The sequence below is a fragment of the Ranitomeya imitator genome, chromosome 5 (assembly GCF_032444005.1).
Source record: "Ranitomeya imitator isolate aRanImi1 chromosome 5, aRanImi1.pri, whole genome shotgun sequence".
Taxonomy (NCBI): domain Eukaryota; kingdom Metazoa; phylum Chordata; class Amphibia; order Anura; family Dendrobatidae; genus Ranitomeya; species Ranitomeya imitator.
Genome location: NC_091286.1, coordinates 47,603,125 through 47,629,130, shown reverse-complemented (window position 1 = coordinate 47,629,130; position 26,006 = coordinate 47,603,125). Strand labels below are relative to the sequence as shown.

Below are 26,006 nucleotides of genomic sequence, written 5' to 3'. Positions count from 1 at the left end.
TGATAATTCCATCTATGCATTACTAAAGAAATCCTAAAAACATGATCTGTTGGTGGGCCTTGTGGACTGGAGTTGGGGAACATTGTTATAAACTACCGAAACACCATCAATATACAAAGGAAGGAAACCATATCGCCTTCATGTACACAAACTTGTAGCTGTAACCGGTACCGCAGCTCAGTCCTATTGACCTAAGCTGACACCAGACACAGTCACCGCTGTGGACGAATCTCTGCAAACAATATAAGGGACAGGCTATTTGGCTCACCTCAACCCCTTCACTATACTGATCAGTAAGGGAAAGCAGGGAGTGGACGCCCATTAAACATTACTATACCATCCTAAGGCTGGCCATTAATGGCTCCTATACACATTCCTGTGAAGTTGGACAAATCTCAATGATTTTGGTGGGACTGAAAAACCAACTAATCATTATGGGGGTTGCACGTTGAATTTAAATGCCCATTTCTAAGTTCTCGCTGGTGATAGGATGCCGCCACAAAAAATTGGCGGCAGCTTACTAACCTCTTCCCGTAAAAAAAAAAGTGTCTGCTCCTTATAATTATTTATTGCCCAATGACCTGTTTACGAGCCATTGCAAATTTTTACATAAATTCTCAGTTAATCTGGCGTACTCCAAAAGTTAAAATAGGTTTGTTTTTCTCCATTGTAGAAAGCTCAGTGTCTGCATTCTGCACACTGATTTTTAGGTGGATCTGTCACAAGATTTCACAATACAATCTGTATACAATATTACATAAAGCTCTTAGACCTAGAGAAGCAGGTGTGCTTATTTTGAAAATCCATATGGCTGTATAAGTCATATGGCTGTATAAGTCTGTTATTAAAATGAGTTCAGCTAGAGAGTGAGAAAACTTATGAGCCCAGGTGTAATCAGTCTCCGCCTACCCGGCCTGAATGACAACTGCAGCTTGTACTGACCAGTGTGAGATCTCAGCAGGGAGGAGGGACACTGAGGAGTTGTCAAGTCAGATAAGGTGGGCACAGGTTAAGATAATCTCACAAAAAAAAATTACACAGTCATTTTTTTTAATTATACAGGCCTCATCAGGAGTAAAAGATCAATTTTATAATATAAGCAGTTTGTAATGTTAAACCTGGTGACAGATCTGATTTAAGGGGTAATTCAACCAAAACATGTTAGCAATTACAATGGTGCGTCTGAGTGGCCTTTAATCATTTTGCAAGATTATAAATCTGAGAAAACAATTCAGCGGAGCTCAGAGACTGCCATGATAGGAAATTACAACATGACACAACATTTCAAACAAAAAGCCATTCAAATCACCAGAGCTTTGCTTAGACTATTGTGTCAGAGACTGGCAGTAAATTAAATCTGAGAAGGTCTGACTTTTTCTAAAGAGCACATGGGTCATTCCTTCTGGAAATCGTGATCAATGTGATTTTTTAAAAAATGTACAAAAACATTTTATTTTTGGCTGAACTTCCCCTTTTATCCTTTACATCACACTAAATACACGATGCAGGGAGGGTGTAAGCACTGGAGCTCTGCCCCCCCACATCGGCAACGGGTATGAAACAGCCAGGATCGGAGGTATTACAGGATTACTCTGATCAGCCCATTTAACCTACTATATCCGCTCAGCATCTAACTGGTTAAATAAAGGAAGTAGGCCCGCTCTTTCCCCTTATCACTACCCCAATCTATTTAATCTATTATTTAATCGCTCCTCATAGAGACTGTTAAATCTATATATTATGGAATTCTGTATATATTAAGCTTATATAATGCCGAGTTCTCTTTGCGACCAATCTCTGCTCCCGTAGGATTCGCCCTCTAGCACATACTCTAATTGAGCAGGTAGAAACAATTTATTCCAGACAACCCATAAAGAAAACCACAAACTTTTCTTACCATTTTCTGGATCATGAGCATCAGGAATAGCAAGGTGCAGCCCGCTGTGTTTTCTCGTCAAGGGAACATCAGCCAAACTGCTCTCCTTCTCAGACTCACTAGAACAAGAAGGGCGATATCAACCAGATCCCGTCAATGTAGTGGTATCAGCATGCAAACTCTGCGCCCGGTCTGGATATTGTCCTATTGTTGGTTCTTTGATTTTTTTCTAAAAGTAGAGCGTCAGAGGAACCTGTCACCAGGTCAATACCGGCCAGTTTTTGCTCTTATTTTCTTCCAGCTGCTCCCCTGTGTATTCTGTTTTTTTGTCACCTCGGAAATCGCTATTTACCTTGAAATATGGGTTTAGTCCAAAGGTAAATAGCGTTATGTGTGACTGAAAGCCGACGGGTTCCGGATGGAAATACGGTCATTTTCTCTCGGTAGACACATTTGAGTGCGACGCAACGCAATTAACCTGTAAATTGACCCCACATCTGCAAGTAAACAGCATTTTTTGAGGTGGCAGGTTCACATTAAATCCACCATAAGGCTAGGTTTCACATTGCGTTAGGGCAATCCGTTTAGCGCATACGCTAGCGGATTGCGCTAACGTAATGTTCCAAAAGGGATCGCGTTTGGATGCCCGATCTACGCTAGCGAGGAAACGGACCTCGGACGCTGCAAGCAGAGTTCGAGGTCCGTCCGAAACTACTGGGACATCGCTAGCGCGTGCCGAAAATGGCATACGTTAGCGATGCGTTAGAGATCCGTTAGCACATTGCGGCCAATGGGTGCGCTAACGGATCCGTTACATAGCGTTAATTGCGACAATTGTGCCATGTGACGGAGTCCGCTAGCGGACACCCATTAACGCAATGTGAACCTAGCCTAAGACTCCAGAGATATGGACTATTTTATTTAGTGCTAATTTTCATGGTCTTTACTAGAGTTGAGCGAATTTGTTGGGATTCGGTTCCCGAATACGATCGGCAGCGAATATTGTTTTTACAATATTCGTCGAACACAGCCGAACGCCATGAGAGTCAATTGGAGTAGAAATTACCGAATATGCTTGGAACCGATCATCAAACATACATTTGGCACAAATAGCATACCAACATGGCACGAATATGGCAAATTCAGATTCGGCGACCGATTCCGAACGAATTCGCTCAACTCTACTCTTTACCCATGCCCCCAGAGATCCTCTAAGCACCGCCCCTTTGCCAAATTCCATAGAGAGTAGCATTAAGCAGGTCTGTATCTCTGGGACTATATTGTGGATTAAAGAAAAAAAAAGTCATGTAGCAGCAGAAATAAAAATAAGGGCTAAAAAATGTCCACTTTTGATCTGATGACAGGTCCTCTATAAGGGCCCCACATGCATTAACTGAGGTTGTCGTCAGGATCGACTGACAGTTTAACATGTATGGAGGCCTCTGAAATATTCCTGTATATGGGGGAGTGGGAGAGAAAGCTGTCACCGGAATCTGTGTTCGGTCGTCACCTATACAATGGTAAAGGGGCCCTTATTATACCTCTAGACTAGAATATTGCCTACAAAGTTAGAGCAAAATTGTGGCGGCTCCTGGCAGGTGAAGGAGAAACAGAGTTTCATTGCAGATTGGCTGAAATTAGCCAATTTGCATATTTTTTCCCATGGAGCATTGCGATGAAAATACATCTCCATACTGAGTTGGGTCTATTCATTGAGAGATAGTATCTTTTTTTCTGTGCTGATGAGGGGCAAGAGCCCTGAAACAGTACTGTCTACAGTTGGCTGGTCTGAGATACTTTGCAGATTTTCTTCCCGTGAAGCATTGACTAATGTTCCGTGCTCTGATGTCACCCGCGATGATGATGGCGCTATACACCTGCTTCCTCCCCCCAGCTGAACTCACTGGAGGGGTAACGCACCCTGGAACTCACCTCAGCTGTGAAGAGTTATACAGTTTCTGCCACAAGTACAGCATATGGCGGCACGTTATCAGAGCCTCCTCTGGTCCTTCGTGTATCAGCTCCAGTTTGGTTTTGGTAAATAATAAACTATAAGAAAAGATAAAATAATACGGGGGGAACTTATAAGAATTATTGTACCAATAGGAGTAATGTGCATAGAAAGTGCAGTTTTATCAATATGTTGTGGGTCTACCATCTAGAGCACCATAGATATATAAGGAATATAGTATATTTTCAATACATTAAATATTGGAGCTCATCTTTATAGACGTGAATGGAACAGATACATCCCATGGGTAGAGCGGTTTCAAGAAAAAAAAACTTGTTTCTACTCCTGGAAAACATCTTAGAAAAAGGCATTTTACGAAAAGAAATTCACATTCAAAACATAAAAATGGCACTAAAATGACAAATAATTAGCCTTAATTAGTGAAATAATGCAGGGAGCGGTGATGTGACTGCAAGTATTTGCCAACTTCCCGCCACATTCCGACTAGACATGAGCACAATTCACTTATATTGAGCGAGGTCATGCATGTCTAGTCGGCACGTGACCGCATCTATGCAAATGGCATACTTACGGTCACACATCCACCGCACCCAGTGCCGAACAATGCTGACAGCGCACAGTGTGAGGATTCACAGGTCTGCAGTCACATAGAGTGGCTACAGAATTGAGTCCCATACCTGGACAACCCCTTTAAATGGATATTGGGAAATTTACATTCAGATCAGTTTATTCAGCTATGTTGCCATACTGTTTTTCACTTTTTGTTTAATGCACACCTGTGATTTCAAGTGAAATTTTGGTCTTCCTGCCGTCATCCCCCCCAATAAGTTAGAACTGCTTTTGGTGCAAAATACCAGTCTAATATGTCAGTGAACTCTGCAGATCATCATGCTCTGTAACGTGCCATTCATTCTGTTTCTGTGGGCGGTTCCTCTTTATTAGCATTCTGCCTGCACTATAGGTATTGGAGCATCCTTTCCCTTTACTTTCCAGTATGCATTGCTCCTACCATTGGCCATTAGCTTTCCTGGCCCAAAACTGAAAACCCATCTCTCTGTTCTACTTGTATTCCATTTGACAGACAACAGAGCAAGAGCAGAAACACAAAGCCCCCCCCATACACTTTTACACTTTTTGTAATATGTGTTTGTATCTCTGTTGCTTGACATGGATTACACTAGACAACAGGCAGTAGATACCAAGATAGACAGAAGGGAGACACTTAGTGGTTGCTACTTTGAAGCAATTTTTGGTATATAAAGTACATTTCAATTTTATTAGTCTTTGCATTGGTCATCCGATAAGCCTAGGTTTATTGTAATGACAGCGACCATTACATACTCAGCTAGCGATGACTATGGCTCCATTCCCATATGTGCTTACGGCTCCATTGGACTGCCAGAAAATTACAAGTATCAAGATGGATCCAATTCTAAGTCAATGGGTCCATGATTTGCCAGAAAGGTGGTTGAGATGTTCCTCAAGCAGTCTTCTCTGAAGCTGACCGCTGATGTAAAGTTTTATCAATGAATTTGCAATACGTAAGTAAATGAACAATATTCACAATGATGGATATGTTTTTCCCCATGGAAATCTTCAAATTAATCGCAAGAACCATGTTAGAAAGTACCTGTCAGGTCGAGCCGTCTCACAATGAAAAGTATTGGATTGCTTGTGACACCAACGGTGGGACATCTTCATCTCCAACACTTAAAGTCACCTTGGCCTTAAAACCTCTGTCTAATGATGTAGGCCAAATATTGGATTGTGATTGTCACTTCTTCTCCTGCTTCTACATTCACGTGGTACGTTTCTGGCACAGCCAAAGTTCTGCCCATATGTTTCACCGTCCATTTAAGGCAAAATAAACCACATTCCCTTATCCTTGCAACGTTCCAGCTCGGCTTGGGATTCCCTACTGAATCCGGCAGACAACCTTCTGTCAGGTTATTTAATAAGCGAGCCAGGGCCGGGGAATGAGAATGAGACATGACATTAATTCCCTATGTGTGCACTACCCAGATTCCGGCCAGCCATACCGATCAATAGTAATTCAGTTCAGATACCAATACAGCATGGCAGATCATTTGGAAGAGGAAGTATCAGCGCGGTGCGCTGCTGATAAAATCAGGAATGGAGAAATGAAAAGCGGGCTTATTTGGGATTTGTTTATGCTTAACTTGTTTCTTTTCTCGGAAAAAGCAATCCCTTAATCCCTCCACGCGAATAGGTTTTATGAGCAGGGGCCTGAAATGTGCACAGAATGATGGAGAATATGCTACCTGGCTGCACATGAGAATATGCATTATTCCAAAGAATGACCTTGCGACCCTCCCCAATTCTCAGCAGTTCTGGTCTCTTTATTTATTTATTTTGGTAAATAATGGGAATGTGTTTATTTTCAAGGTTCCTTGGAGGAGCAGATTCCATATTCAGGGGAGGACATACCATATGTGCAACATGTGCCTGCTACTATCCTAAATGGTTTCTGTACTTTCAACTTGATCTCATTTTTTTTTAGATAATATGATATATAGAAAATTTGCTAAACACTTTACTTAAAAATGTTGTTCTTTTATCATCGAAAAATCACTCCAAAGTGCTGGCTACGAGATGTCTCATTTCTGTGTGTTTTGCAGTCCACTGCCTGTTGTTAAGTGCAATCTGTCCCTAGCAGCAGAGAAGACAGATAGATTACAGGACACAAGGAAGGGTCTAATCTTTCAACGGGGTGAAGGTCTGTATCTACTGCATGAGGGGGAGGTTCTGTTTCTGTCATGAATGTCAGAGACCACAGGTTCAAACAGGCTATCTTGGACAGTCTTGTCACAATCCACTCCGTCTGACACATTCCAGAGGAACCCGACCTTCACCTTTAACCCCAGTACAGAGATCTGGTCTTACAACGGGGTGCACTGGATTGCTTCCATGGAAGGGCCGCCAATCAGAGGAGCAAACCAGAGGCAGGAAAGGTCGCCAAGCAGGGTTTAAGACATCAGGGACAAAGTTGTAATGCTAGCGGGAAGTCAAAAGTCACAAAAACGGGAATAATCAGAAAACACGAACAGGGGCACAGCAGTATATACCAGTATATCAACACTATTGACTGGCAGTGGGAGTTAGGGCTTCAGGGGTTTAAACAGCTGACTGTCCCAACAAGGGCTCTCAGGAAGAAGTAATCAAAACCTAGACGAAAATTAACCCAAAAGCTGCCTCATAAAGCAGCACAAAAAGTCCCAGGGAAAATATAGGACTGACGCTGTCACTCATCGCCAGCAATAAAAGTGTGCCCCTGCCCAAAAGAGAAAACAGAGGAGGCACAAATTGGCCTAGGTGTAACAGTATCTCTCTACAGAATGTACGAGTGGGGTTTGTCTCTCTGGTCCTGCTCTCCAGTCTGCCAAACTGCACACAGGCATAACAGAGGGGCACAGTATCAGTCCACAGCAGGCAAGACATTGGACAACGTCAGGTGCAATTCATATTGGGAAGTAAGGAAAAGTAAGTTCCAGCACCTATAGTTCTAGTTGAATACTGATACAGAAGGACCACCCAGTCAAAAATTGTGAATTACAAGTTAAAATGCATAAGAATTGTGAAAATTCCTTAGCATATTAGACTTACAGCGGGTGAAATAAGTATTGAACATGTCACCAATTTTCTAAGTACCGTGAATATATTTCTAAAGGTCCTATTGACATGAAATTCTCACAAAATGTCGGTAACATTCCATCCAATCCATACAGGCAAAGAAATCACACCATAGATGTTGTGGCGACGCAGCATTTTATCCTAGTTAACCAGGCATCTATTTTCAGTGAGCCAGGAGGAATAGATTGTTACCTATATGTTGGCTCTTGAATTTATGCTTTTGTTCTTCAGTTGGTCAAGAACCATACACTGTTGTCATATGAGTTGTAAACATTGATTTTTGATGGTTGCCTCTTTTATCAGCGCCTACAACTTATTGTCTGCTATCTTTGCAAGACAGTGATGCAGGGTCATTGAACAATGGATGTTTGCTTAACATGCTGAAGGACAATTGTATGGGTCCTGTGGGTTGTTGATTTGCAAAAAAAAAAAAGAAAAACTATGCAAATTGATTAAAAAGTCAAACAATGCGAGTTAACCTCATCACATCTTCCTCTTGACCCCTGGATGCTGGCTTAAAAGACAACAGTTGTGAGCTATATTAAGTGGGATATGCTTCTAACAAGACATCCAGACAGACAAGAGATCTGGAGATCCAAAGAACCAGAGACTCTTTACAAAACCACAGCCAGGAACACTCTACAGGGTAGCTGTCAGATCATGGATCCATCACGAGGGACACAGATTTGACATTCTACAGGATGCCAGCTTATGGGGTCACAGCCACTGCTGAAAGAATACAAATCTGCTCCACTGACCATTACTGAACCATGGATGTGATTGGGGTAGTCAGGATTTGGACCTAGGGTCACCTGAGTCCCATGGGTACGTTTGAGAAATCCAGGATTGGGACGCACGGATCACCTAGTTCCATGGAGATGTTCGGAGAAGCCAGGATGTGACTGTGACTTAATGAGAGCTGGGGGAATATGGGTATCCCACCGCTGTCACCAATCTGTGACGGAACTTACACAGTCACAGCTCTCTGGCACCCCCTTACCCTCAGGTCAGTCAGGGAACTGCACTTAGGATAAGTAGTCGCCGGAGAGGCTGCCCTGTTACTTACTGGTTATCGGCGCACTCTGCAGTGAGGGCGGTATATTTATCACCAGTCCCAGGCCGGGAATATACAGCTCTGGCAAAAATTAAGAGACCACTGCAAAATGTTCAGTTTGTCTGATTTTTCTCTTTATAGGTATATTTTTGAGTAAAATGTAAATTTTTCATTTATTCTATAAACTACTGATAACATGTCTCCGAATTTCAAAGCAATAAATAAATTTTGTACTTTTTTTCTGAAAAGGAGAAGTGGTAAAAATTACAAAAAAAAACCAGTGCTTTTAGACCTCAAATAATGCAAAGAAAACATGTTCATAATCATTTAGAAACAACAATACTAATGTTTTAACTCACGAAGAGTTCAGAAATCAATATTTTGTGGAATAACCATGATTTTTAATCACAGCTTTCATGCGTCTTGGCATGCTTTCCACCAGTCTTTCACACTGCTCCTGGCGCAAAACTTTAAGCAGTTCTTTGTTTGATGGCTTGTGACTATCCATCATCCTCTTGATTACATTCCAGAGCTTTTCAATGGGGTTCAGGTCTGGAGATTGGGCTGCCCATGACAGGGATTTCATGTGGTGGTCTCTTAATTTTTGCCAGAACTGTGTAGGATCCCCCAATAACATCAGAATGGTATGCTGCCACCAGTTCCTCGTTAGATATAAGCCTGGTCCGTTAACAAGCTTATATCTGGTCAGAAACCAACCCCAGGTAGCGTATACGTACTAATCGGACTCACAGACGTGGGAAATCGGGATTTAAGGTAGAAGAGCAGCCTAAAAATTATTGATATTTTAATTGCCGAAAGGCGCACTAAATAATACAAATATATACAGAGTAATATACATGTATTACAACCAGAAGTACAGATAAAGGTAGGGTACAGGTATGGAATTGCAGTTACCTGTATGTGTCAAGTTACCATTCCTTATAGCAGGTGGGCCTGGGGAAGCTCTCGAGTCCACAGGTACTTTCTTAGTTTCTGGTTTGTCTCCATGAGTGATGCATAACAATGACAATGGCTAAAGCTTTGAACCCTTAGCTGGCCCCTTCCCATATTTGAAACCTCTCCTGACCTCCTAGCTGAAATAATTCCCAATATCTAGGATGGGTTATAACTTCGAAGTGGGAGGTCCAAACGGGACGACTGACACCTCAACGGGTTCGTTGGGGATTGACCGATATGGAGAATCCAAACTTGGGTTGGGTAAGTGGTTCTGGAGATCCAGTCTCGATAGCTTGGTATCTGGAACACCTAAAGAACGATGAGACTCATGTGTGTGTGCAGAGGGCTCCCAGGGATTATCGTGGTATATTGGACTTAACCCTGAGATGCACGGTACTCTCATAATTCATTCCTATGTGTCTGTGCCTAACCGTCTAAGGTTTCCATTGATAGGTGACCGCCTTACACAAAAGACAGCCGGGGTCCAAGCTTTGTTCTTCCTCGCATTAATTGACATGGGGCCTCTAAATCTCTGGCCATAAGGCATGTTCCTGTTCTTTTGGGAGTTTGTGTATTGATCCCATTGGTGGGGCCACAGTTCCGGGAGCAGAAGGAGATCTCTGGTCACAACATTGGGCCTGAAATTAAGAAATCCAAAATGGCGTCTCCCTCGTCTCTCACAGTGACCCTCTGGTCACCTGGCATTGTACCTCGATGGACTGTCAGCTTCCTAAGCTTGTCGTTATCTCCTCTCTGTGCGTGCTACAGGTGGGGGCAGTCAGTTCTTGGAAACTCTGAAGTCACAGCTGCTTTTATGTCGGCAAGTCAGTGGAAGGGTGAGACTCTGTAATTTTGCCCCATCTTGGGTATTTCGCTGGGACTGTTCTATGTGTTATTTGCCTGTTTTGTGGTTCAATAAAGTATTGTCACACTGTTTTACCCTTACCCTGTGTAGTCTGAGAGGTATTACACTCACGGTAAAAGGAGAGTGGGCGTTCGGTAGGATGATTTCTGGTCCATGCAGATTCGGATAGGGGACTGGGGTATCCACTGACCCCCGTGTCTCCATTAATGTCAATAAATTATGTATAACAAATGACACGGAAAAAGTATTGATCACACTTACTGAAATTTAATGAATACTTTGTACAAAAGCCTTTGTTGGTAATGACAGCTTCATGACACCTCCTGTATACAGAAACTAGTCGCCTGCATTGTTCAGTTGTGATTTTGGCACATTCTTCCACACAAACACTTAAAATCCTAAAGCTTGCGTGGACTCCTTCTATAAGATATGAGCTTTAGTTCTTTCCATACATTTTCTATTGGATTCAGGTCCGGTGATTGGCTGGGCCGTTCTAGCTTTATTTTCTTTCTCTGGACCCAATTGAGAGTTTCCTTGGCTGTGTGTTTGGGATCATTGTCTTGCTGAAATGTTCATCCTCGTTTCATCTTAATCATCCTGGTAGATGGAAGCAGAATGTCTCGGTATATTTGTCGATTTCATTCCTCCTTCAATCATATGAAGTTTGCCAGTGTCGTCTGCTGAAAAACAGCTCTACATCCTGATGTTCCCACCTCCAAACTTCACTGTTGGTATGGTGTTTTTGGGGTGATATATAATGCCTTTTGTTTTCCAAACAGGATATGCATTATGGCATCCAAAAAGTTTTATTTTTATTTCATCTGACCACACTATAGTCACCCAGTATTTCACAGTATAGTCACCCAGTATTTGTTTAAATGTTGAGAAAACTTTAAAAATGCCTGAACGTGCTTTTTTTGTTGAGCAATGCAGTCTTGCGTGGTGAGTGTGCATACAAGCTATGGAGGTTGAATGCATTACTTATTGTTTTTTTTTAAACAATTGTACCTGCTAATTCCAGATCTTTCTATAGCTCTCCAAAGCTGCTCCTTTGCTTCTGGACAATTTTTCTAAAAATTATTTTCCCTTCTCTGTCGGAAATCTTGCGGGGGAGCACCTGGTCATTGCTGGTTTATAGTGAAATTACCGTATATACTCGAGTATAAGCCGAGATTTTCAGCCCATTTTTTTGGGCTGAAAGTCCCCCTCTCGGCTTATACTCGAGTCATGCACAGAGGTCGGCAGGGGAGGGGGAGCGGGGGCTATCTAATTATACTCACCTACTCCTGGTGCGGTCCCTGCGCGTCCCTGCTTCTTCCAGCGCTGCATATTCTTCCTGTACTGAGCGGTCACATGGTACCGCTCATTACAGTAATGAGTATGCGGCTCCACCTCCCATAGAGGGAAATGAGCAGTAACGGTGACCGCTCAGTACAGGAAGAATATGCAGCGTCGGGAGAAGCAGGGACTGCACCGCGCCAGGAGCAGGTAAGTATACGGGGAGGGGGAGCGCAGCGCTGCGCGATATTTACCTCTCCTCGTTCGGGTGTGGCTCCGTCATCAGCATCCTCTGGCAGTGATGCTGAGGTCAGAGGGCGCGGTGACGTGGTTAGTGCGCGCCCTCTGCTGAACGTCAGTGCGGAGGACGGAGCCGCACCCGAACGAGGAGCAGGTAAAAGTGCCGGGGTCTTGAGCGACGGAGAGGTGAGTATATGATTTTTTTTTTTATCGCAGCCACAGCATATGGGGCAAGTGACTGTATGGAGCATCTCATGGGGCCATAACGATTGTGCAGCACTATAATGGGGCAAGTGACTCTATGGAGCATCTTATGGGGCCATAACAATTGTGCAGCACTATAAGGGGCAAGTGTCTGTATGGATCATCTGTATGGGGCCATAACGATTGTGCAGCGCTATAAGGGGCAAGTGTCTGTATGGATCATCTTATGGGGCCATAACACTTGTGCAGCACTATAAGGGGCAGTGACTGTATGGAGCATCTGTATGGGGCCATAACGATTGTGCAGCACTATAAGGGGCAAGTGTTTGTATGGAGCATCTTATGGGGCCCTTATTACCCTTTATGCAGGATTATATGGGGCATATTTTAATATGGAGCATTTAATGGGGCCCATCAAACTTTATGGAGCATTATATGGGGCTCCTGATTCAATATGGATACTCAAAAACACTTAACCTACTGATGTCTCAATTAATTTTACTTTTATTGGTATCTATTTTTACTTTTGAAATTTACCAGTAGCTGCTGCATTTTCCACCCTAGGCTTATACTCGAGTCATTAAGTTTTCCCAGTTTTTTGTGGCAAAATTAGGGGGGTTGGCTTATACTCGAGTATATACGGTATGTTCTTTCCACTTCTGGATTAAGGCCCCAACAGTGCTCACTGTAACCTTTAGTAGTTTATAAATTCTTCTGTAACTAATGCCATTAATGTGTTTTACAATAATAAGGTTGCAAAGGTTTTGAGACAGCTCAGTAGTTTTACCCATCATGAGATCTTTCTTGTGTGGCAACTCGGTAATGAGACACCTATTTATAGGCCATCAGTTGAACCAGCTGTTTATATTTGTCACTAAGTGGCAGGATTGCTTTCTAATTACTGATAGATTTCAGTTGGTGTCATGACTTTCCATGGCTTTTTCACCTCTCTTTCTTCATGTGTTCAATACTTTTTCCTTGTGTAATTTTTCACTATTAAACATAACTTAATTTACAGACATCTATGGTTTGATTTGTCTGTGTCGATTGGATGGGTTGTTACCGACATCTGGTGAGAATTTCAAGTCAGTTGCACCTTTACAAATATATTTCCTTTGAAAATTGGTGACATGTTCAATACTTTTTTCACCAGCTCTATATGTGCCCTTTTGATATGGGGGGGAAGCATGCTTTCCTATCAGTTTGGTGTGGAATGACAGGTGTGCTTTAGTAAGATAATGGCCAACATTTATCAAAAATGACATCTTTATTTCATAAATTCCATATTTATCAAATGTCACACCTTAATGATAAAGTTGATGCAAATTTCACAGTGCAGATTTTTAAAGGGAACCTGTCACTCGCTGGCTGCATGCAAGATTGCCTTGCGCAGGCGTGTACTTTGGAGACACAGCATGAACTTCAACCCAATATTGCGGCCAGCATGCAGCCAGCGGGTAAGGAAAGGATGAATCAAACACCCGAAAACCCCGCCCATATGACCGCAAACCTGTCCCGCCAAATTCAGGTGACAGGTTCCCTTTAAGCATGGTAAAACACTTCCTACACGTCAAATATCACAAGACAATGCAATATGTTATGCAAATTGCAACTTTTTATGCATATTGGTACACTTGGACCAACGTGTCAAATGTTGCACGCTTATGTAGAATTTTGGGCAGGTACAGAACTTTTTAAGGATGTAAAAAATAATTTGTCTAGAATGAGTGATTTTTTTTAAACAACTTTTATGCAGAAATGCCATCATAAATACAGTATTTCATACTTCATGATTCATGACCCTTTTTCTTGACATTTTAAAGTTTTGACATAGGTACTATGAGCCAAATTTCAGTGTTTACCGTCATTTATTACACAATTTTAGGCATTTCCGAAAACAAAATATCGACAATGAATTTGCGCCAGAAAAAAAAAAAAATAGGTGCTTACGCAATTCCAGCAATTCTGACTGCCTGCAGGGGGAGCTCACTGCATAATATATGTGGTAATGTAGTAAACATTGAGCTCTTTAGCCCCATCTAGTGGAGGCTGCAGGCAGCCAAAATAATAGCCTTTACACTTATGCATTGGATTTGGAGCTCTGTATGGCTATGTGCACACTTTGCGGATATTGCTGCGGATCCGCAGCGAATTGGCCGCTGCGGATTCACAGCTGTTTTCCATGCGTTTACAGTACCATGTAAACCTATGGAAAACCAAATCCGCAGTGCCCATGCTGCGGAAAATACCGCGCGGAAATGCTGCGTTGTGTATTTTCCGCAGCGTGTCAATTCTTTGTGTGGATTCCGCAGCGTTTTACACCTGCTGCACAATAGGAATCCGCAGGTGAAATCCACACAAAATCTGCATTAATTCCGCGGTAAATTACACTGTGTTTTACCTGCGGATTTTTCAAAAAAGGTGAGGAAAAATCCGCACCAGATTCTGCAACGTGTGCACACAGCCTATTAGATACATAAAGCTTTATTAAGAGTTATATATATATAGAGAGAGAGTTTATACAGCACAGAACAATAAATGTATAAACGGGGTTGAATCCCTTCCGTAAAATATCTTTCTTAGTCTATGATAGCTAAAAAAAATTACCTACCCGTTTCGGGTCTCTGCTGTTTGTCTGCAGTGCTGCCAACAAACAGTGAGCTCAGCTTCTTGTGCCGTCAGCGCAGGACGAGCAGCTGCGCTCACTGATTGATCAGCTGCAGTGTTGTCTACGTGATGTTAGCTCTGCAGCCAGACAACAGAGCCCAAGGCAAGTTTTGTGAAAGGAGATAAAAAAAAAAAGAAAAAAAAAGGTATTTAATGCCGGCCATTCTCTAATAATAATTATAATACATCAGTCCGCTGCTGTTTTGCGATCAGCTAAACTTTTGCATTGCTACTAGTGATGAGCGGTAAGGTGTTATCTGAGCATGCTCGTGTCCTAATCGAATATTTTCGGCATGCTCGAAAAAAATGCTCGAGTCGCCGCGGCTGTTCGACAGCCACAGCAATGCAGGGATTGCCTAACAAACAGGAAATCCTTACATGTGTTGAACAGGCGCGAGACATATAGCTGCGGGACTCGAACATTGTTTTCCAGCACGCCAAAAATACTCGATTAGGACTCAAGCATGCTCAGATAACACCTCATCATTAATTGCTATATAACCACCCATGCCATCAGTCGAGGGGTTTTCACAGAGAGGTAATTAAATCCTTTCTAAGATACGCCAATCCTGCCCCAAACAAGACATCTGCTATTAGAGATATCACCATCTTTTCCCCTAAAGGAAGTCTGGTTTTTTTTTCCCCCCCAGAAATTCCTAATGAAAAGTGAAGCTTTGTCCGCGGAATATAAACAACTTTGAAGTCATCCGAGGATAAATCCGGCTATCTGCTCTATTAAATGCTTCCCGTATAATTGGAATTTATTTATATCCTTATTAGGTTCCTAACAAGAGGCGCGAACGTGGCGGTACAAAGCTCGGCTAGGTAGATTGACGCGACTGATGCTCTGCGGTTTAATCTTCTGTGTATCTGTTTACAGAGACTTATGAAAATTCTTGTCGGCGGAAGAGATTGTGCATTACCTCTGGAGGATTTCACCCTTCAGCCGTGTACTTGAGATGCAGCTCCAGTCACCGCCGGCAGCAATGACTTCTGCGTGGCTGGAGCTATTGCACCCAGCAAGAGGCTTCATCTTATTATAATGCTAAAAAACCCAGCGCTGCCATTCAGGTTCTGTATGCCCTCTGACAACAAAAAAAAAATGAAGGTCGCGGCAAGAGGTAATCTAGTCGTAACCACAAGCACTTTCTCGGTAATAATGACCTTCCATCCTTCACTTAAGCATCATCCCTGATGACCTACTTTTACACTGGGAGGAGTATTGATGTCTGCAAGGAATAAAATGCAAATGACCCTCGTCTCCTACTGGTTTCATTGATTTCATGCGAACAGCCATAGGTACAGTATGTGAGAAAGAAGTGTTTGCCAGATACATAGTATTTAAAGGGGTTGTCCACTGCTCGGACAACCCCTTCTCAATCACTATGCTTCACCCCCTCCCCAGTAAAATAATAACCCGCAGGCTAGGGTCATAGGACAGTCTTTCTGTCATCTGAGAAAATCGGTCCAATAATGCTAACCACACTCTGATCAGGGTGTGATCTGATGGAGAAAATAAAAAAAGAAAACGTTTTTCCATTTTCTCCATGAGATCAGTCTGTGGAAATCCGGCAGCAGCCAGATGTCATCCAAGCGCAGTTCGATGTTTTCCACGGACTGATTCACGTAAATGGCTGAATGCGATCTGAAAATTGGAGGCAAACCGTGCAGAACTCGATTAGAAACATCGAACATGTACACCTCCTCATTGAATAACATGGAGATGAGTGATATCCATCAAAACAACGGATAGAACTCGTCAGAATTTTATGATTGTGTGCACAACCCCTTATAGTTACCTCCGGTGCCAGCGCTGTTCCAGCTGTGTCTTTCTAGGGGCATGCGTGGCATTATTATGTCAACAACGGGCAATCAGTGATGATGTCACTCTCCCCTCCTTCGGACAAATCAAGAAAAAGTGAGAAGCTGCTGCGCTCTCACTATCTCCGGATGTCAATTGCGACAGGAGAGTGAAGTCTACACTGATTGGATACAGAGATCACATGACACAACAAGGAGAGACAGTGTTGACACCGCTGGAACAGCGCCGGCACCGGAGGCAAGTGTAAGTGTTATCATTTTACTTTGAGGAAACAGGAATTCAGATGGGGTGTCTGAGTAGTGGACAATTCCTTTAAACGTTTTGCCACGTTAAATAGAAATTGTGTGACACATTTTGGTGTTATTTTTAGCCATTTTCTCGTTTGAAAATGTAAAACTTTGGGCAAATTTTTATTTTTTTTCTGTATTAAAACTATAACAATTTTTTCTTTACTGCCCAATGGAATAAAATTCTGTGACACCTGTGGTGTGCATATGATCACTGCACCCCTAGATGAATTAATTGAGAGGTGTAGTTTGTAAAATGGGGTCACTTATGGTGGACTCTGCTGTTCTGGCGCCTCAGGGGCTCTTTTTGGCATCCGGAATCCATAACAATACAATATGGCGCTCCTTCCCTTCTGAGCTTTGCACTGTGCCTGAAAAGTAGTTCTCGTTTACATCTAGGGTATTGGCGCACTCAGGAGAAATTGCACAACAAACTGTAAGGTCCATTTTTTCCTATAAGCCCTTGTAAAAATTAAAAACTTGGGTCTAAAAACAACATTTTAGTAGCAAAAATCTAAATTCTTTCTTCACTGCCCAATGGTACAAAATTCTGTGAGCTACATGTGGTGTCAATATGCTCACTGCACCCCTAGATGAATGAAATGGGGGGTGAAGTTTGTAACATAGGGTCACTTATGGGGGGTTCTGCTGTTCTGGTACCTCAGGGTTTCTGCCAATGTGACATGGCACGTTCAAACCAATCCAGCAAAATCTGAACTCCAATATGGCGCTTCTACCCTTCTGAGCTTTGCACTGTGCCTCAAAATTAGATTTCGCCCACGCGTGGGGTATCAGCGTACTCAGGAGAAATAGCGTAAAAAATTATAACATCCATTTTCTTTTACTATCTCTTTTGAAAATTAAAAACTTGGAACCAAAGCAACATTTTAGTGGAAAAATGTTAATTTTCCATTCACACAGCCCAATGTTATACAATTCTGTGAATCGTCAAAGGGTTCAAAATTCTCAATACACCCCTAGATGAATTCTTCAAGAGGTGTAGCTTCTAAACTGGGGTCACTTTTAGGAGTTTCTGCTGTTTTGGCATGTCAAGAGCTCTTCAAATATAACAAGGCATCCGCAATCTATTCCAGCCAAAATTGCGCTCCAAAATTCAATTAGCGCTCTTTCCCTTCCAAGCCTTGCCGTGCACCCAAACAGTAGTTTTCCTCTACAAACACGAGAAGCAATGGAATGAAACTAAAGAGAGAGAATACAGATTAGATATTAGAGAAAACTTTTTGACAGCGAGAGTGATCAATGAGTGGAACAGGCGGCCACGAGAGGTGGTGAGTTCTCCTACAATGGAAGTCGTCAAACAGAGGCTGGACAGACATCTGTCAGAGATGGTTTAGTGAATCCTGCATTGAGCCGGGGGTTGGACACGAGGACCTTGGAGGACCCTTCCAACTCTAACATTCTATGATTGTATGAACACTGCAAAGTCCCCGGCAAGGGGGGAGGAGCAGAGCAGCTGGGTCAGGAATTGAAGATTTGGATCAGTGCTGACTGGGACTTTGCAGTGATGTAAGATTGTAGTTCTAATGATGACACATACAGGGAAAACAGACTTCCGATTCTACTCTGACTTCTAGACTGTTTTTGATCACATGTGATGTCATAGACGTACTGGAAAATAGAAGAATTAGCTGGGTTAAAGGGCAAAATGAACACTTTTAAGTACACAGTGCTATATAATATGATGATTTCAATATATTAAGAGGATAAAAAAAGTTTGATGGGAGGAGGGGTGCTTCTCTAAGCTAGTTGGTGACCTCCACAAGGAGAAACAGTACCCCATATAGATAATACATGTGAAACCACCTGGCCTTCTTTAATTAAAGGGACTCTGTCAGCTGAATTTGGAGGGAACAATCTTCAGCCATAGGGGCGGGGTTTTCGGGTGTTTCATTCACCCTTTCCTTACCCGCTGGCTGCATGCTGGCTGCAATATTGGATTGAAGTTCATTCTTTGTCCTCCATAGTACACGCCTGCGCAGGGCAAGATTGCCTTGTGCAGGCATGTACTATGGAGGACAGAGAATGAACTTCAATACAATATTGCAGCCAGCATGCACCCAGCGGGTAAGGAAAGGGTGAATCAAACACCCAAAAACCCCGCCCCTATGGCTGAAGATTGTTCCCTCCAAATTCAGGTGACAGAGTCCCTTTAATACTGTCCCTCAACATTCAGCAGTGGCAGATCAATGTCTGGGAGCCTCTGGGTAACAGATTGTACTGGGCTGCTTTTTTTTAACATCATGTACCCTCAAATAACCCATTCCAAAAGCCTGTATCAAAATGATGCAATAAAGACATCCCAAATTAAGAGGCTACAATGCAATGATGTAGGAAGAAGACTCCTTACGAAGCCACTGCTTTGCCCAATTGCCCTAAGTATGGGTGAGTTCATTGCCCCACAAGGTGCCATTTACCAGCAATCTACACCTCAGATATGGAGCAGTACAGGAATAAACATAGCTACAGTATATCACAGTTTCTGGCGGCCTTCTATGAATGTAATGAATTAAATTAGTATAGAGAACTCCTGAATAACACATCTTTTATTGAGATTTTCTGTATAATATCAGTATAAAAGAAAGAGAAGCCCTTTAATACAAAGCAAAGCCATTTACTTTATCATGACAATAAGGAAATGTAATAACAGATAACACATAGTACACAATACTCCGGCATTATCTGCAAATGTCAGCAATAATAATGCCAGAAAGGAATGGTTTTCTTGCTTACCATTCTCTTCTCTTATCAGCGTGATCTATCATTTCTATAGCCCATTCACAGTGCTGATGTCAATACTTGGTGAATTATGGCACTGGACAACTAATTATAGTAATTAAATTATTGGTTCGGCTTAGTTTGCAGAGTCACCACTTATGGCCAATTAGTGTGATATGTCTAAGGAGCCCCACTCCCCAGAAGTAGAGCATGTCTTCAGACTTCTTTTTGATAAGTTTGTTAAAGCAATAACCCCAAGTACTGAATAATGGCCGCGGGTCTAGAGCTTGGGGTGAAGCGCTCTACGGAAGCATGTACAAAAGACAACATTTTGCCATAGGGTACGGATGACTATCCACAAGGTGCAGGGATAGAACCGGCTCTCAAATTGCCCAAGACCATGGTTAGAGAACGTGCTCCTACACCCACTGTATCAGAAGGACTGGATTATAGCTTTTAGGCCAAAGTCACACTACCTTAGAATACGGCAGAGTATTATGTGAGAAAACATCGTGCAGCACTCGGCCCAGTGCTAATCTATGGGGCAGCTCCCATCACCGTTTATTTTCTCAGCTGTATTCGGAGTGCGTGTAAAATCGCAGCATGCTCGCCAATGCAAGCCTATGGGTGCAAGAAAAAATTTCACAGCACTCAGACCATGCGAGTGCTGTCCAATTTTTACGCACCAATGTCCTTTGAAAAGCCGGCAATTCATGTGTCGTGCAGAGTGACAAGTTAGAACAGAATAGATAGAATAGATATATACACATAGAATACATTGATGTCAGTGACACACACATATATCTATCTATCTATCTATCTATCTATCTATCTATATATATATATTACATAGATAGACAGAAGAAAAGCCGGTAATTCATCTGCCGTGTTCTGTAAAATCACAGCAGGAGCCGACAGGATAGAAGAGATGGATTACATACAGTAAATACACATAGAATAGGTAGATATACAGATGTCAGTGATAAATATAATTAGTACAGTGTGTGTGTACAGTATGTGTGCAGCTTACTGTACATGTATTTAATTAATAAAAGATAATTTTTCTGAAAAAAATAGTGTGGGCTCCCACGTAGAGGGAAAGCCGACAGCTGGGGGCCAATGTTTATAGCCTGGTAAGGGATTAATACCCAGGGAGCTTCCCAGGCTATTAGTATAAGCTCACAACTGTATATTTAGCCTTCACTGGCTACTAAAATGGGGGACCCTAAAAAAAGATGTAAGGTCCCCCTATAATTAATAACCAGCAAAAGCTATGTAGACAGCTGCGGACTATTATTTATAGCCTAGGAAGGGGCCATGGATGCTGTCCCCCCCTCTAAGATGCGCCAATTCTTGCACTTAGCCTCACTCTTCCCACTTGCCCTGTAGCGGTGGCAGGTGGGGTGATAGTTGGGGGGTTGATGTCAACTTTGTATTGTCAGGTGACATCAAGCCACGAGGTTAGTAATGGAGAGGGGTCAATAAGACGCCCCCATTACTAACCCCATAGTCACATTGTATGAAAACACATATCCAAAATAAAGTCCTTTTATTGAAAGAATGACAGACTCCTTTAATAAATCTTAATTAAATCATACTTACTACCTCGCCCTTGTCATCCGCAAAAGAGTTAAAAATAAAAACAACAATATGCCTCACCTTTCCGCAGAGTTGCTGCTAATCCATTTGTACCACGACGAGTCTAGCTCTGCTACATCTAGATGGCAGACTGCATGGTTGCATAATGCGACCGTACAGCCTGTCATCCGGCAGAAACACTGAGCAGCATGTGCTCAGGGTCTCCCTGTGAACTCCTATTACCTATATTACGGCACCGCGAGCGTGAGAAAGTTCTCCTGCTCGCGGTGCCATCACTTCACCTAACTGACGTCAGAGGGAGCAAGGTGGGAAATTGGCTAATGGATTAGAAGCAAGACAAGGTGAGGAATACTGTTGTTTGTTATTTGTAACTCTTTTGCAGATGACAATGGCATCGAGGAAATGGGTGAAGTAGTAAGTATGGTTTAATTAAGATTTATTAAAGGAGTTTGTGTCATTCTTTCAATTAAAGGATTTTATTCTGGAAATCTGTGTTTTCATACAATGTGACTATGGGGTTAGTAATGCGGGAGCCTTATTGATGCTTCTCCATTACTAACCTCGGGGCTTAATGTCACCTGACAATACAAAGGTGACATCGATCCCCTCAACCATCACTCCACTTGCCACCGCTACAGGGCAAGTAGAAAAAGTGAGGCTGAGTGCCAGAATTGGCGCATCTTAGAGATGTGCCTTTTCTGGGGCAGCTGAGAGCTGATATTTTTAGCCTGGGGGTCAGTATTCATGCCCCCTTCCTATGCTATTAATATCAGCCTGCAGCTGTCTGCATAGCCTTTGCTGGTTATTAATTATTACCCTACATCATTTTTTAGGGTCCCTCATTTTAATAGCCAGTAAAGGCTAAGTATATAGTTGTGAGCTAATATTAATAGCCTGGGAAGCTCCATGGGTATTACCCCCTTCCCAGGATGTAAACATCTGCCCCCAATCGTCTGCTTTCCTTCTGCTGGTTACGAAAATTATGTGGGGGCTCTTGACATTTTTTTTAGAAAAATTATATTTTATTAATTAAATACATGTATAGTAAGCTGCGCACACACTGTACTAATTGTATTTGTCACTGACATATGTATATCTACCTATGCTATTTGTATTTACTGTATGTAATCCATCTCTTCTATCCTGTCGGCTCCTGCTGTGATTTTTCACTACGAGACTGCTGAATTGATGGCTTTTCATCTATCTATCTATCTATCTATGTAATGTACATACCCATATACTCGTGTATAAACCGAGATTTTCAGCACTTTTTTTGTGCTGAACGCGTCTCCACTCCCATAGGAGTGGAGCGCATATTCATTAGTTTAATGAGCGATACCACGTGACCGCTAAGCACAGGAAGGAAGACAGGAAGAGAGATGCCGGCGCCCGAGATGCAGGGACTGATATGCAGAGCCAGGAGGGTGAGTAGGACTGGGGGAGGGTGAGTAACACTGGGGGAGGGTGAGCAATGCGATAATCACCTGTCCCTGTTCCACCGCCACCCGCATCCTCTGGCTGTGACGTTCAGGTTAGAGGGCGCGATGACGTGGTTAGTGCGCGCCCTCTGCCTGAACAGTCACTGCAGAGAGCAGGCGACGCTGAGGAGCAGAGGGCAGCAACAAGAGCTATGTCATTTTTTTATTGTAATCGCAGCAGCATTATATGGTTCACATTTTAATATGGAGCATCTTATGGGGCCATCAATATCATTTGTGCAGCATTATAATGAGACATATTTTAATATGGAGCATCTTATGGGGCCATCATTACCCTTTATGGAGCATTATATGGGGCATATTTTTGTATGGCGCATCTTATGGGGCATCATTATCCTTTGTGCAACATTATATGGGGAATATTTTAATTTGGATCATCTTATGGGGCCATCTTTATCTTTTGTGCAGCATTATATGGGGCATATTTTTCTATGGAGCATCTTATGGCGCCATCGTTAACCTTTATGCAGCATTGCATGGGGGGTATTTTGTATGGAGCATCTTAAGGGGCTGAATCAATATGGATATTCAAAAACATTTAACCTACTGATGTCTCAATGAAATTCACTTTTATTGGTATCTATTTTTATTTTTGAAATGTATCAGTAGCTGCTGCATTTCCCACCCTAGGCTCGAGTCAATAAGTTTTCCCAGTTTTTTGTGGCAAAATTAAGTGTCTTGGCTTATGGTACATATACACTGCTCAAAAAAATAAAGGGAACACTTAAACAACAGAATATAACGCCAAGTAAATCAAACTTCTGTGAAATCAAACTGTCCACTTATGACGCAACACTGTTTGACAATCAATTTCAAATGCTGTTGTGCAAATGGAATAGACAACAGATGGAAATTATTGGCAATTATCAAGACATCCTCAATAAAGGAGTGGTTCTGCAGGTGGGGACCACAGACCACATCTCAGTACCAATGTTTTCTGGCTGATGTTTTGGTCACTTTTGAATGTTGGTTGTGCTTCCACACTCGTGGTAGCATGAAACAGACTCTACAACCCACACAAGTGGCTCAGGTAGTGCAGCTCATCCAGGATGGCGCATCAATGTGAGCTGTGGCAAGAAGGTTTGCTGTGTCTGTCAGCGTAGTGTCCAGAGACTGGAGGCGCTACCAAGAGACAGGCCAGTACACCAGGAGACGTGGAGGGGGCCGTAGGAGGGCAACAACCCAGTAGCAGGACCGCTACCTCAGCCTTTGTGCAAGGAGGAACAGGAGGAGCACTGCCAGAGCCCTGCAAAATGACATCCAGCAGGCCACAAATGTGCATGTGTCTGCACAAATGGTTAGAAACCGACTCCATGAGGATGGTCTGAGTGCCTGACATCCACAGATGGGGGTTGTGCTCACAGCCCATCACTGTGTAGGACGCTTGGCATTTGCCACAGAACACAAGGAGTGGCAAATTTACCACTGGCGCCCTGTGCTCTTCACAGATGAAAGCAGGTTCACACTGAGCACATATGACAGATGTGACAGAGTCTGGAGACGCCGTGGAGAGAGATCTGCTGCCTGCAACATCCTTCAGCATGACCGGTTTGGCAGTGGGCCAGTAATGGTGTGGGTGGCATTTCTTTGGAGGGCCACACAGCCCTCCGTGTGCTTACCAGAGGTAGCCTGACTGCCATTAGGTACCGAGATGAGATCCTCAGACCCCCCGTGAGACCATATGATGGTGCGGTTAGCACTGGGTTCCTCCTGATGCAGGACAATGCCAGACCTCATGTGGCTAGAGTGTGTCAGCAGTTCCTGCAAGATGAAGGCATTGAAGCTATGGACTGGCCCGCCCGTTCCCCAGACCTGAATCTGGTTGAACACATCTGGGACATCATGTCTCGCACTATCCACCGTCATTTTGCACCATAGACTGTCCAGGAGTTGGCAGATGCTTTAGTCCAGGTCTGGGAGGAGATTGCGTTGTAGGGAGGTCATACAGGCACGTGGAGGCCACGCACACTACTGAGCATCATTTCCTTGTCTTGAAGCATTTCCACTGAAGTTGGATCAGCCTGTAATTTGATTTTCCACTTTGATTTTGAGTATCATTCCAAATCCAGACCTCCATGGGATATTCATTTTCATTTACACTGATCATTTTTATGTTTTATTGTTCTCAACACATTCCACTATGTAATGAATAAAGATTTACAACTAGAATATTTCATTCAATGATATCTAGGATGCAGGATTTTAGTATTCCCTTTATTTTTTTGAGCAGTATATATATATATATATATATATATATATATATATATATATATATATTACAGTACAGACCAAAAATTTGGACACACCTTCTCATTTAAAGATTTTTCTGTATTTTAATGACTATGAAAGCTGTACATTCACACTGAAGGCATAAAAACTATGAATTAACACATGTGGAATTATATACTTAACAAAAAAGTGTGAAACAACTGAAATTATCTCTTATATTCTAGGTTCTTCAAAGTAGCCACCTTTTGCTTAGATAACTGCTTTGCACGCTGTTGGTATTCTCTTGATGAGCTTCAAGAGGTAGTCACCGGGAATGGTCTTCCAACAATCTTGATGGAGTTCCCAGAGATGCTTAGCACTTGTTGGCCCTTTTGCCTTCACTCTGCGGTCCAGCTAACCCCAAACCATCTCGATTGGGTTCAGGTCTGGTGACTTTGGAGGCCAAGTCATCTGGCATAGTACCCCATCACTCTCCTTCTTGGTCAAATAGCCCTTACACAGCCTGGAGGTGTGTTTGGGGTCATTGTCCTGTTGAAAAATAATTGATGGTCCAACTAAACGCAAACCAGATGGAATAGCATGCCGCTGCAAGATGCTGTGGTAGCCATGCTGGTTCAGTATGCCTTCAATTTTGAATAAATCCCCAACAGTGTCACCAGCAAAGCACCCCCACACCATCACACCTCCTCCTCCATGCTTCACGGTGGGAACCAGGCATGAAGAGTCCATCCTTTTCTGCGTCGCACAAAGACACGGTGGCTGGAACCAAAGATATCAAATTTGGACTCATCAGATCAAAGCACAGATTTCCACTGGTCTAATGTCCAATCCTCGTGTTCTTTAGCCCAAAAAAATCTATTCTGCTTGTTGCCTGTCCTTAGCAGTGGTTTCCTAGCAGCTATTTTACCATGAAGGCCTGCTGCACAAAGTCTCCTCTTAACAGTTGTTGTAGAGATGTGTCTGCTGCTAGAACTCTGTGTGGCATTGACCTGGTCTCTAATCTGAGCTTCTGTTAACCTGCGATTTCTGAGGCTGGTGACTCGGATAAACTTATCCTCAGAAGCAGAGGT

General features: G+C 42.7%; 1 protein-coding gene across 1 annotated transcript in view; it reads right to left on the bottom strand.

Moving 5' to 3' along the window:
• Positions 1–26,006, bottom strand: part of TTC7A (tetratricopeptide repeat domain 7A) — a 405,643-nt gene that overhangs the window by 97,843 nt on the left and 281,794 nt on the right. The window contains exons 16-17 of the mRNA XM_069768639.1: positions 3,809–3,925; positions 1,898–1,995 (exon numbers count right to left, since the gene is read on the bottom strand). Of these exons, the coding sequence (XP_069624740.1) occupies positions 1,898–1,995; positions 3,809–3,925 (215 nt within the window). The remainder of the gene's footprint in view (positions 1–1,897; positions 1,996–3,808; positions 3,926–26,006) is intronic.